Source organism: Schistocerca piceifrons, chromosome 1, assembly GCF_021461385.2.
Source record: "Schistocerca piceifrons isolate TAMUIC-IGC-003096 chromosome 1, iqSchPice1.1, whole genome shotgun sequence".
Classification (NCBI taxonomy): domain Eukaryota; kingdom Metazoa; phylum Arthropoda; class Insecta; order Orthoptera; family Acrididae; genus Schistocerca; species Schistocerca piceifrons.
Window position 1 is genome coordinate 1,132,602,988 of NC_060138.1, and position 13,908 is coordinate 1,132,616,895.

General features: G+C 43.3%; 1 protein-coding gene across 1 annotated transcript in view; it reads right to left on the bottom strand.

Annotated features, from left to right (window-relative positions):
- Positions 1-12,068, bottom strand: part of LOC124778387 (oleosin-B6-like) — a 186,594-nt gene extending 174,526 nt beyond the window's left edge. The window contains exons 1-2 of the mRNA XM_047253640.1: positions 12,060-12,068; positions 11,752-11,975 (exon numbers count right to left, since the gene is read on the bottom strand). Of these exons, the coding sequence (XP_047109596.1) occupies positions 11,752-11,975; positions 12,060-12,068 (233 nt within the window). The remainder of the gene's footprint in view (positions 1-11,751; positions 11,976-12,059) is intronic.
- Between the last annotated feature and the right edge of the window lie 1,840 nt (positions 12,069-13,908).

Below are 13,908 nucleotides of genomic sequence, written 5' to 3' on the forward strand. Positions count from 1 at the left end.
CTTCCCTTTCAGTTTTTGGTGATTCAAACATATCCCGCGATTCATTAACATAGCCACTGTCTTCCACAACATCGTTCATATTGTCTTGCTTAGTACGAGCGACATTCATAGCTTCTATCTGTCTATTGACATCGGCGTGGTACCGTACGTAATTTAACTCGCGAGTAAGGCCATCTGTTGGTGTGCTGCCTGAACTGCTCACGGTTGCATTCTGTTCTCGCGTGTCTAGATTTATTTCTAGTTTCCTGTCCATTTTAGCTATTATTAAGTACTGATACCTTTTATTTTCAATTTCAACTGAACTTTCACTATCCGTTCTGTCAAATAATGTACAGGTTCGTGCCGCTGGACGTTTTATGTTCACTCAATGTTTGTAAAATGCTAACTACTTATAATTTTTTTCGTCTGTAGGTGCAAATTGAACAACGTCCTGTCACGCGGCGCCACGTATAACACTTCCCGTCTGCTAACTATTGTACCATAACCTCAATGCCAGAAGCAGGTTGTAACATAAAACAATTTTGTAAAAGTAACTATGGCACAAAGCAACAGAGCAGTGTTACCCTCTGAGAGGAATTTTGTTAAGTTGACCGTATTGTTCCTAATGGAAGTGGCTTATCGGAAATGAAAGTCAGAATTACGTTAATATTGGAATAGTGACAAACAAAATTTTGCCTAGCTATACTGTTTATAGAATAAGGGAAACGGTCGCCAGCCTAATTAGGCAAGAGAAAGATTAACATTCTCGTTTATGAAAGTAGGTATAAGTAACTATAATGGACAACACAACAGACACAACCTAGACTTAGCAAGACGCGAGTGCAATGAACTCTAACACACATATGTTTTAAGATTGAAGCTAACAGTTAGAGCAGCAGGAACTATTTTCAAAATTATAACAGGTACAGAAAAACACTATCACTTTCAGGGTTTACACAAACTGAGTGGTCTTTATACTGTTAATATGCACACAAGAGAGACAAACACTTGGCATACATGAGAATGTAACGTTTCACAACTGCAGCTTTCTCACTTTTACTACAACGAAACACAATGTTGACAAAATTGCAAGGAATTGACTCTCCTTTTTAGAATTTACTACAGACAACAACGTGATCATTTACTTTATAAGACTCAGCCTAAAGTTTGAGGTTGGTAACAGCACTTTAAATAACAGTTTCAATAGGAAAATTATTATTGGACAAATAACATTTGCTTTAACTCACTCTGTTACCACATTAGCTTTAACTATCTTTCAAATAAGTTCAAGAGGCATTATTTAACAAAGCTCTAGGCTTCAACGTACTTTGAGTAAGGACACTCGGTAATCACTTTACTTCAAACGGAGAGGACCCTGAGAGGTGTTATGATGAGGAGTAAAATCAAGGTAGGTAAATAAATTCCGATATGAATTACCTTATATTTCAGCACACTAACACATCCATTAGGCTGATCCTTCACTGTACATCAATATAGTATTACGTTACAGTGATTGCGCACTGTGGTGGCAACTGCATGTTGGTAGGTGGAATTACAGGTAGAATTGCTGGACTTTATCGTATCTTCATGGCGGTGATTCATACAAATTCCAGAATAGATCCAGCTACTTATCCACCCATCCGAGGCATTGGAAAGAAGCAGTAAAAGCCTCTCTCTGAATCAGCATGATATGCACCTTTACATTGACAGTGCACAGACTGGTACCTCCTTTCCGACTACTGCTCGTCTCCGACTGACTATCAGTTCCACCTTTTCCACCTAGGCCAACCACAATTTGCGCGCGCTACACAGTTCCGTCCCCGAGGGGAACCACTACACCATTTACATACGAACTAACTAAGAGCCCTAAGTGAGGATCAGCAGCTTACATAACAGCAAACAACTGTATTAAATAAAACAGAACGTTTTCACATATTGACACTTCTACAAAAATTATTCACACAAAATTACAATCATATACAGTAAGTTTTGTTCCCTCCAAATGGGACAAAGAATTTAAATTACAGATACACTACTTTGCATAGAATCAAATCACAACACCAAAGTTTTGACAAAGAAAAGAGTACACAATTTTATGTTATCGATTCAATCACACTTACAGAAAATCAACAACGTAACATTAAATAAAGGAAAAGCAAAATAAATTCATACAGCATAAGAGCTGTGGTGTTACAAAATCTTGTTGAGAATAGTATTTTAGTTGATACTAACGCCCTCTCAGGTACTATCTGAAACTAACGGAGCCCTATTCTGACGGTAACTGTCATAGTACTACATCGATTTCATAGGAGCCCTCGAATGCGCCAACCCCCATTCAGTAAATCGCGGTTTTTAAAATATTTTATCATTTATGACACACACTATATGAAAGAATCTTAAAAATACACTTTTTAAGGAACATTTTAAGCCAATAAAAAGATTAGGATACAAAAGTTTATCCTGGTCTACCCCATTTTTTTCTGTTTATGGTGAAATGACTAGCCAAACACTAGCTGTGTTGGGAAAGTACTAGAGCTCCAAGCGCTAATAGAAAGCATTGATGCTCCAATCGTTATTGTCTCTGAAAGGTGGCTAAAGCTGGATATAAGCTCAACCGAAATTTTTGCGAAGAACCTATGTTCAAAAGGATAGGCTAAACATGGTTGACGGTGGCCTGTTTGTTCCTGTTAGAAGTAGTTTAACTTGTCGCGAAATTGAAGTAGATACTTCCTACGAGTTATTATGGGCAGAGGTCATTGTTGGCAACCGGAATAAAATAATACACTCCTGGAAATGGAAAAAAGAACACATTGACACCGGTGTGTCAGACCCACCATACTTGCTCCGGACACTGCGATAGGACTGTACAAGCAATGATCACACGCACGGCACAGCGGACACACCAGGAACCGCGGTGTTGGCCGTCGAATGGCGGTAGCTGCGCAGCATTTGTGCACCGCCGCCGTCAGTGTCAGCCAGTTTGCCATGGCATACGGAGCTCCATCGCAGTCTTTAACACTGCTAGCATGCCGCGACAGCGTGGACGTGAACCGTATGTGCAGTTGACGGACTTTGAGCGAGGGCGTATAGTGGGCATGCGGGAGGCCGGGTGGACGTACCGCCGAATTGCTCAACACGAGGGGCGTGAGGTCTCCACAGTACATCGATGTTGTCGCCAGTGGTCCGCGGAAGGTGCACGTGCCCGTCGACCTGGGGCCGGACCGCAGCGACGCACGGATGCACGCCAAGACCGTAGGATCCTACGCAGTGCCGTAGGGGACCGCACCGCCACTTCCCAGCAAATTAGGGACACTGTTGCTCCTGGGGTATCGGCGAGGACCATTCGCAACCGTCTCCATGAAGCTGGGCTACGGTTCCGCACACCGTTAGGCCGTCTTCCGCTCACGCCCCAACATCGTGCAGCCCGCCTCCAGTGGTGTCGCGACAGGCGTGAATGGAGGGACGAATGGAGACGTGTCGTCTTCAGCGATTAGAGTCGCTTCTGCCTTGGTGCCAATGATGGTCGTATGCGTGTTTGGTGTCGTGCAGGTGAGCGCCACAATCAGGACTGCATACGACCGAGGCACACAGGGCCAACACCCGGCATCATGGTGTGGGGAGCGATCTCCTACACTGGCCGTACACCACTGGTGATCGTCGAGGGGACACTGAATAGTGCACGGTACATCCAAACCGTCATCGAACCCATCGTTCTACCATTCCTAGACCGGCAAGGGAACTTGCTGTTCCAACAGGACAATGCACGTCCGCATGTATCCCGTGCCACCCAACGTGCTCTAGAAGGTGTAAGTCAACTACCCTGGCCAGCAAGATCTCCGGATCTGTCCCCCATTGAGCATGTTTGGGACTGGATGAAGCGTCGTCTCACGCGGTCTGCACGTCCATCACGAACGCTGGTCCAACTGAGGCGCCAGGTGGAAATGGCATGGCAAGCCGTTCCACAGGACTACATCCAGCATCTCTACGATCGTCTCCATGGGAGAATAGCAGCCTGCATTGCTGCGAAAGGTGGATATACACTGTACTAGTGCCGACATTGTGCATGCTCTGTTGCCTGTGTCTATGTGCCTGTGGTTCTGTCAGTATGATCATGTGATGTATCTGACCCCAGGAATGTGTCAATAAAGTTTCCCCTTCCTGGGACAATGAATTCACGGCGTTCTTATTTCAATTTCCAGGAGTGTAATTGGATCCTTTTACCGAACTCCAAATTCAGATGATACCGTTTACTGAAAGATTAAAAAAAATAGAGTTTGATTTCAAACACATACCCGACTCATACGATTATAGCTGGTGTTGACTTCAATTTACCCTCGATATGTAAGCGAAAATACATGCTTAATTCCGTAGGTACGCACAAAATATCATCCGAAATTGTGCTAAACGCATTCTCTGAAAATTATTTCGAGCAGTAGTTCATGAGCCCAAGCGAATATTAAACGATTGTGGATACACACTTGACCTCTTAGCAAATAACGAGCATCAAAACCGACACAGGGGTTAGTGAATACAGGGTTGTCGTAGCGAAACTGAGTATTGCAATCCCCAAATCCTCCAAAAATAAACGAAAAATATACCTACTCAGAAAAGCAGATAAAAATTCACTTGACGCTTTCCTGAGAGAGAATCTCCACTCCACAATTAATAATTTAAATGTAGACCAGATGTTGCTTGAATTCAAAGAAATTGTATCGGCAGCAATTGAGAGATTTATACCAAATAAATTAACAAACAACGGAGCTGATCCTCCTTCGCACACAAAACGGGTTAGAACACTGTTGCAGAAACTACGAAACAAACGTGCTAAATTTAAACAGAAGCAAAATCCCCAAGATTGGCGATGTTTTACGGAAGCTCGAAAATTAGCGTGGACTTCAATGCGAAAGACTTATAACAGTTTCCACAGCGAAACTTTGTCTCGAAACCTGGCAGAAAATCCAAAGAGATTCTGGTCGTATGTGAAGTATGTTAACGGCAAGAAATAATCAATGCCTTCTCTGCGCGATAGCAATGAAGATACTATCGAAGACAATGCTGTCAATGAAGAGTTACTAAACACAGCCTTTCGAAATGCCTTCACATAAGAAGACGAAGAAAATACTCCAGAATTCGAATCGAGAACAGCTGCCAACATGAGTAATATAGAAGTAAATATCCTCAGAGTAGTGAAGCAACTAAAATCACTTAGTAAAAGCAAGTCTTCTGGTGGAGACTGTATACCAATTAGGCTCATTTCGGAGTATGCTGATGCATTAGCTCCATACTAAACAATCATACACAACCGTTCGCTCGACGAAAGATCCGTACCCAAAGACTGGAAAGTTGCACAGGTCACACCAGTATTCAAGAAAGGTAGTAGGAGTAATACACTAAATTACAGGCCCACATCGTTAACGTCGATATGAAGCAGGATTTTAGATCATATGTTGTGTTTGAACATAATGAATTACCTCGAAGAAAACGGTCTATTGACACACAGTCAACAAGGGTTTAGAAAACATCGTTCCTGTGAAACACAACTAGCACTTTATTCTCCTGAAGTGTTGAGTGCTATTGACAAGGGATTTCATATCGATTCCGTATTTCTGGATTTCCGGAAGGCTTTTGACACTGTACCACACGAGCAGCTTGTAGTGAAATTGCGTGCTTGTGGGGTATCGTCTCAGTTATGTGACTGGATTTGTGATTTCCTGTCAGAGAGGTCACAGTTGATAATAACTGACGGAATGTCATCGAGTGAAACAGGAATGATTTCTGGCGTTCCCCAAGGTAGTGTTACATGCTCTTCGCTGTTCCTTATCTGTATAAACCATTTGAGAGACATTCAGAGCAGCCGTCTCAGGTTATTTTCAGATGGCGCTGTCGTTTACCGACTAATAAAGTCATCAGAAGATCAAAATAAATTGCAAAACGATATAGAAAAGATATCTGAATGGTGCAAAAATTGGCAGTTGACCCTAAATAACGAAAAGTATGAGGTCATCCACATGAGTACTAAAAGGAATTCGTTAAACTTCGGTTACACGGTAAATCAGTCTGATCTAAAAGTCGTAAATTTAACTAAATACGTAGGAAAAATGGCTCTGAGCACTATGGGACTCAACTGCTGTGGTCATCAGTCCCCTAGAACTTAGAACTACTTAAACCTAACTAACCTAAGGACAGCACACACATCCATGCCCGAGGCAGGATTCGAACCTGCGACCGCAGCAGTCGCACGGTTCCGGACTGCGCGCCTAGAACCGCGAGACCACCGCGGCCGGCAAAAATACGTAGGAATTACAATTACGAACAACTTAAATTGGAAGGAACACGTAGAAAATGTTGTGGGGAAGGCTAACCAAAGACTGCGTTTTATTGGGAGGATACTTAGAAAATGTAACAGACCTACTAAGGAGACTGCCTACACTACGCTCGTCCGTCCTCTTTTAGAATACTGCTGCGGGGTGTGGGACCGTTACCAGATAGGACTGCCAGAGTAAATCAAGAAAGTTCAAAGAAGGGCAGCACGTTTTGTATAATCGCGAATATGGGAGAGAGTGTCACAGACATGATACAGGATTTGGGCTGGACATCATTAAAAGAAAGGCATTTTTCGTTGCGACGGAATCTTCTCACGAAATTCTAATCAACAACTTTCTCTTCCGAATGTGAAAATATTTTGTTGACAGCGACCTACATAGGGAGAAACGATCACCACGATAAAGTAAGGGAAATCAGAGCTCGTATGAAAAGATGTGGGTGTTCGTTTTTTCCCCGCGCTGCACGAACTGGAATAAAAGAGAATTATTGTGAAGGTTGTCCATTGATCCCTCTGCCAGGCACTTACACGTGATTTGCAGAGTATCCATAGATGTAGTCAAAAAGTGGTCTATATTCAGCATCGTATGCTCATTGAGTTTCGATGAACTGTCAAACACTCTTAACCAAGTTTGGTCGACCATCCAAAAACGATTGCGACAGGTTGGTAAAGACAAACAAAATAGTTCAAATGGCTCTGAGCACTATGGGACTTAACCTCTGAGGTCATCAGTCCCCTAGAACTTAGAACTACTTAAACCTAACTAACCTAAGGACATCACACACATCCATGCCCGAAGCAGGATTCGAACCTGCGACCGCAGCGGTCGCGCGGTTCCAGACTGTAGCGCCAGAACCGCTCGGCCACCGCGGCCGGCAAAGACAAACGAAGCTAACCGATCCATGAGACGCAAATTATTTCTTCCGCGGTGCAATACAGAAGGGCTTTTTTTTTTATTTTGAATGCTTGATCACTACAGGTGAGAAATGCGTTCTCGATGATAATCCAGAATGCAAAAGGCAGTTGCTCTGCGAATGAATAGCCAAGAACCACACCTATCCACGTACACATACCCGAAAGGTGCTTTTGGATGTTTGGTGGAGCATGTGAAGGGTCGTTCAGTTTGAAGTGCTGACACCAGGACAGTGCGAATGCTGACATTTGACTATGAACAACTGGATCGAGTAAAAGTAAATGGAAAGTACCCTGCGCTCGACAGCAGAAAAGACGTTGTTCCGCAACACGATAAAAGACCGCACTGCGCAAGACAAACTCCGGAAAAAATTAATGAACTGATGTGGGCGGTAGTGCCTCATTCACCATACTCAGCTGACGTTGTGCCCCCGAATTTCAACTTATTCCGATCACTAAAACGTTTTTTCAAGTGCCCAAAAAATTTAAAAATTGGCTTGATGTCCACAAGGCAGTTTTGCTCTAAAACCAATTGGTTTTTGTCGATCCAGCAACGAAACTATACATATTAGATGACAAAACGTTCTTGATAACGAGGGTGATTACATCACAGATAAAATCAGAAACTTTTTAACGATTTGTTTGAGTTCAACGTAAAATGACGACGTAAAAACAGGGACAAAGCCTTACTGATTTTCCTTCGTATGTGGATACTGCCTGGTAAATTTGTTACGAATGTGTTAGTAGTAAAAAAATAATACATCAAAATTTAACGCCTCACGCAGAAGCTTTTACTGCACAGATATCGTTAATGTAGTACGCGATAAACTTTTCTCCTTTCAGTATTCTATTGGAGGTGTCAGCGAGAAAAAGTATCAATTAGAAGTTATGTTTAAAGTTCGTTGTAAGTAAAGTTCGTTGCTCCCATTCTAAAATACTCGTTGAATATAGTCTGGGTAATTTGCTTACACTGCCTCAACATATGTACGCAGTTTTTAATTTCAATATTTGTCTTATTGTGTTAAATTTTTAAGGTCTGTCAATAATCTTGGAAGTAATGGAATCAATTTTTGTTGCCCCTGGAATCCATTACATAGTCTCTCTGCAACTGCTATTGTTTTCGACGCTTAGTACTAGAGGGAGGGACGCTGTAGCTCCCTGTTAAAGGATTATACAGTCATGATCCCTCTTATTCCTTCGAATAAAAGTGAATCAAACAAGAAAGCAGCTTCGTATCAGATTTTCGTACATAGATAGAACCTTTACGTCAGCATCATCACAGCAGTTTCACACAGATACAGAAAAAAAGGCTAAACATTTAAGTGGGGTAACATTGCGAAGCCACCGTTCACGTGTCGTTCGTTTGTAACACTCCCTCTTGGGTTCTTGGTTCATAATATTGCAGTATTTGGCCAATACATACCAGAAACAGGAGTTATTTGTACTTGTATATCACTCCTTTAGCCGCTGGACAAGGAGCGTCTGCTCTGTACGTTTGGTTTTCAGAGTGGACTGTGTGGTCCGTTCCCACCATACCTTTTGGATCCTATTTCTGCCATTGACAAGGGAGGACTCTAGCGTTCCCTCTTGTGTTTTAATATAGTCCAACCTGGTTCTACACATCATCGGTTGAACTCAGTACATCTACTCATTTCAGCGTTTTCGTTGCTTCACGTACTAATACGCTTCTTTCGGTAACACCGATAGATTCTAATGAAAATGTCCATAAATAAGGTCGTTTTGATAGACACTACACCGTGCCTTTTAATGGTGTAAAGTTTTTACCACTTCACTGTTGAGCTGATGCACAACTTCGTAGCCATCTTCCATAAGTCCAACAAACACAACAGAGACACATAACAAAGACTTTAGTCATTAATAATATATTCTCCTTCACTATTTACAGCAGTCTGCCAACGCTGGTATAGCTTTTAGAGTCCACGACGTTAAAATCCCGTGGTTTTGACACGAAGAACAAGTCGAGCCGTCTTCTGAGCGCCATTTTTATCCAGAAAAGAAGTTCCTTGAAGGCTGTTCCATAGAGAGCGGGTAAAATGAAAATCTGAGGGTGCAAGATCAGGTGAATAAGGTATGTTGCGGAATGACTTCCCAACCCAACTCCTGCAAAGTGTTTTTTGTCTAGCAGAACGCGAGCGGGCGTTACCGTCGAGTAGCGTCGCTTCACGCAGTCTTCCTGGTCGTAGTTCTTCATTTGCGACTGCAAGACGTCTCAGTTGTTGGCAATAGATGTGAGCAGCGATTAAATTACAGGACGTATACGCAGCCACTTCGGTTGCACAAAATTTTGTCAGTTGACCACGGTTTCGATTGCACTAGGGCAATCTTCATCAGAATAAAAAGTTACATGGAATACATGTAGTCACACCATGGTTTCAAACATCTGAGCAAAACTGCTCTCGTCAAAGAGAAGCACGGTGGTCACCACAGCAACGACAAAAGAAGAGCGTTAAAAAAAATATTGTAATTACAAAGGACACGTGTTACCTTATTTGTCGTCGGTGTTATCGTCATGTGAAAGTCCATGTGATGTGTAGGCTAAAGGGACAATTCCCTTTTTCCCATAGCCTGGGTAAACTCTGACAATATCACGCAAGAATATCGGCAGAGTGTCACATGCGTTAACTTTTGCCTGCAAACTAAAGTTGTGGAAATAGAGGTACTGAAACAAGTACTCTTTGTCCTGGATGCCCTTCTATTTTAATGGAAGACTTCACAGATTTCCATAGCCGCTCAATATTCTGCGTATGGACACTGGGGTCATAAGAAGTCACGAACTCCACAGAATGGTTCACGAACTCGTGCTCGAATCCTTCAGCTTCCGGAGTGTTGCACGACTGAAACCCGTCTGTAATGACTTTAGTATCATGGAGTATGAAGTGCTTTATCAGATCCATTAATGTGACCTTGTCTCTGGACAATACTCTCACAACGAAACACTTCCGAGGCTCTCTTTCTATTCCACCGAATAGCCAAATGTGATCGATTTCACTTTTTGAAGGTCGTCCTCTCTGGTTCTTCCGTCTAGCTATATCAAATTCGTCCACTTCCACCAATTGCTACACTGACTTTTGTCTCTACTACATAACAGACTTCTCGGCAAAACCCGAAATAGTCACACACGGTATTTGCAGATAACTCAGCTTCTGATGATGTTGTTTGCAGCCGGCCGCTGTGACCTAGCGGTTCAAGGCGCTTCGTCCGGAACCGCGCTGCTGGTACGGTCGCAGGTTCGCATCCTGCCTCGGGCATGGATGTGTGTGGTGTCCTTAGGTTAGTTAGGTTTAGATAGTTCTAAGTCTACGGGATTGATGACCTCAGATGTTAAGTCCCATAGTGCTTAGAGCCATTTGAACCATTTTGTTTCTTGCAACGTGTAGTCTCGAATCCAGCAGGAAAGAAGAATTACGCTGGTCTGGATGGAGAACTTGAAAGAGTCGAACCATGTATTCTTCCTGATACTCGTTCGTTTTCCGCACTGTCCGCACTGATATTGGAACGGTAATATTTGCGACAAAAAGTCAAAGAATTTTCTACGCTGTTTATGCACGGAATTAGGTTTTTCCACGATAGAGAATCCGCGGAAGAAACGTCAGGAGCACCAGACGTCACACTCACTATCCACAGAATTCGTCTGAGTTTCCCAAGCAAGTCACAAATAATTCGCGGAGAAAGGAGCAAGAAAATGAACGACGGAAAAGTAAATAAAAATGATGATCACAAATAACTCATCAAACGCCCGCCACGAGACTCGCATGATTGATTTACAATCGTGCGTTCTATATGTGTCGTTTGGACCCCGCGACTTCGATAGGCAATCATTCTTGGAAATTACCAATTTTTGGGATTTTGGCTTAGAGCATGCGGTACCCTTAATCCCGATTTTTAAACCGTCTCCATTAAATGCAAATGTCTCACAATGGTGGAATGACCACAGTTCATCACATGTGCCGGTTCTCGAGTATACTGGCGTGGATCGTTGTGGATTAATGCGTCTAAACGATATTCATCATATCTGAACTTGGAGAGTCACTAACGTGAAAAGATCCTCCTTAAAGACGTGAGAACGATTTCCTCGCGGTGCTGTGTCTAACGGCATTATTCCCATACGTGGCACAAATGTTTATGGCTGCATCTGCTGCTGTCACCCCTCTGCTGAACTCAAACAGAAGAATACGTCGAAAAAGTTCCGATTTCTCCTCTTGGCATTCCATTTCTAGCATCCACATCTCCACTCAGTATTTCCAAACGGTAAAATGACAATACGTAAACAAATAGCAACAGCGCACTACAGATAAAAAAATGACATCGATAGATAAATCCATAGCAACTGCTATACCAACATGCAAAACAATAACTCTTAAGAGGCTATGCACTAGCCCAAAAGGTATACCAGATAAAAAAAAAAAGTGCGACGGAGGGCGAGAATGCGTGTACACGAGTAGAAGGGGGAATCCCCTGAGCACAGTGGAGGCGTTGCGGAGCCGATGTGTGTACTTGCAGTAGCACGCCCTCTGCACCTCGGTGGGGGCGGCGGCGAGGCGCACTCGAGCGCCGCCGCCACAACCGGTGCGGGGGCGGCAGCAGGAGCAGCGGGCGGCTGTACCGCAGGCTGCGGCGCGCCCTGGAGTGGCCTGCGGGGGCGGGCAGGGGCGGCAGCCTGAGTCACCGCTCTCCAGGCGGCGGGCTCTCCACTCCAGTCCCGAGGCCGCGCCACCGGTCCGTACACAATGGCCCGCCGCGTCTAGCCTCGAGGACACGTTCCCGGCAGGCGCGAGGGTTTGCCAGGTACTCCAACTACCGGTTTCTCCACGGGCCCAGGACGTACGGCACTCATTAGCGACTACTTGTGCACCCAGGTGTCCAGAGCAACCCCGGAGTCGAGTGGAATCCCCTTATCGTAACCGTGCAAGCTACCGCAGAGGTAAGACTCCTGGCTATTGTTCGGCACGACGGTCTCCTAGATTCACCTTCGCCTATCCATCTATCCATTTGTACAGAAACCAGATGGCAGTTATAAGAGTCGAGGGGCACGAAAGGGAAGCAGTGGTTGGGAAGGGAGTGAGACAGGTTTGTAGCCGCTCCCCTATATTATCTGTATAACCTGTATAATCAGATTCGCCGATGATATTGTAATTCTGTCAGAGATAGCAAAGGACTTGGAAGAGCAGTTGAACGGAATGGACAGTGTCTTGAAAGGAGGACATAAGTTGAACATCAACAAAAGCAAAACGAAGATAATGGAATGTAGTCGAATTAAGTCGGGTGATGCTGAGGGAATTGGATTAGGAAATGAGAGATTTAAAGTAGCAAAGGAGTTTTGCTATTTGGGGAGCAAAATAACTGATGGTGGTCAAAGGAGAGAAGATATAAAATGTAGACTGGCAATGGCAAGGAAAGCGTTTTTGAAGAAAAGAAATTTGTTAACACTGAGTATAGATTTAAGTGCGAGGAAGTCGTTTCTTAAAGTATTTGTATGGAGTGTAGCCATGTATGGAAGTGAAACTTGGACGATAAATAGTTTGGACAAGAAGAGAATAGAAGCTTTCGAAATGTGGTGCTACAGAAGAATGCTGAAGATTAGATGGGTAGATCACATAACTAATGATGAGGTAATGAATAGAATTAGGAAGAAGAGGAGTTTGTGGCACAACTAGACAAAAAGAAGAGACTGGTTGGTAGGACATGTTCTGAGGCATCAAAGGATCACAAATTTAGCATTGGAGGGCAGCGTGGAGGGTAAAAATCGTAGAGGGAGACCAAGAGATGAATACACTAAGCAGATTCAGAAGGATGTAGGTTGCAGTAGGTACTGGGAGATGAAGAAGCTTGCACAGGATAGAGTAGCATGGAGAGCTGCATCAAACCAGTCTCAGGACTGAAGACCACAACAACAACAACAATAACAGCATCCATCCTCAGATAGATCGTGAACGTCGTTATTTTGTATTTTATTTCAGCACGAATGCATACTTAAGCTGCATTAAAAAGTCTTACTTTATACGCTATCGAACTGGATAAGAATGTGTACTTAAGCTGTAGTCATAAGTCGTGCTTTATTTGCTATCAATTTGGGTAAGAATGTTGAAACGCATGGTTAAATCCGCAGGACAGAGCAGGAGCTGGAATGGTGGAAAGGGGCAAAAAATGAATGGCTGTCAGTTACACTCTAACACACATAACTTTATTTAGTTGTCCGAACATTACAGCGCAAATTTCCGAGCTTAACTATCGACTAAATATGTTACACAATTTTATGGCTTAAGGCACAATCTGTTTAATTATTGAAACGGCTGAAGGCCCATGATTTAAAACACAACTAAAACAAATTTTACAAGGCAGAAACCTCAAAGCTTCATACTTATATAATTTTTTTTTAATGTGGCTGAAGGCTCAAACAGTGTAAGATTTAACAAGTAAGGAATTTAAATTTTAAGACGGCTGAAACCCCATGATTGAAAAACACAACTACAATAAATTTTCAAAACGCAGCATGTCCAAAGCTTTATCAAAAAAATTGGTTCAAATGGTTCTGAACACTATGTGACTTAACTTCTGAGGTCATCATCGCCTGGAACTTAGAACTAATTAAACCTAACTAACCTAAGAACATCACATACATCCATGCCCGAGGCAGGATTCGAACCTGCGACCGTAGCGGTCGCTCGGCTCCAGAC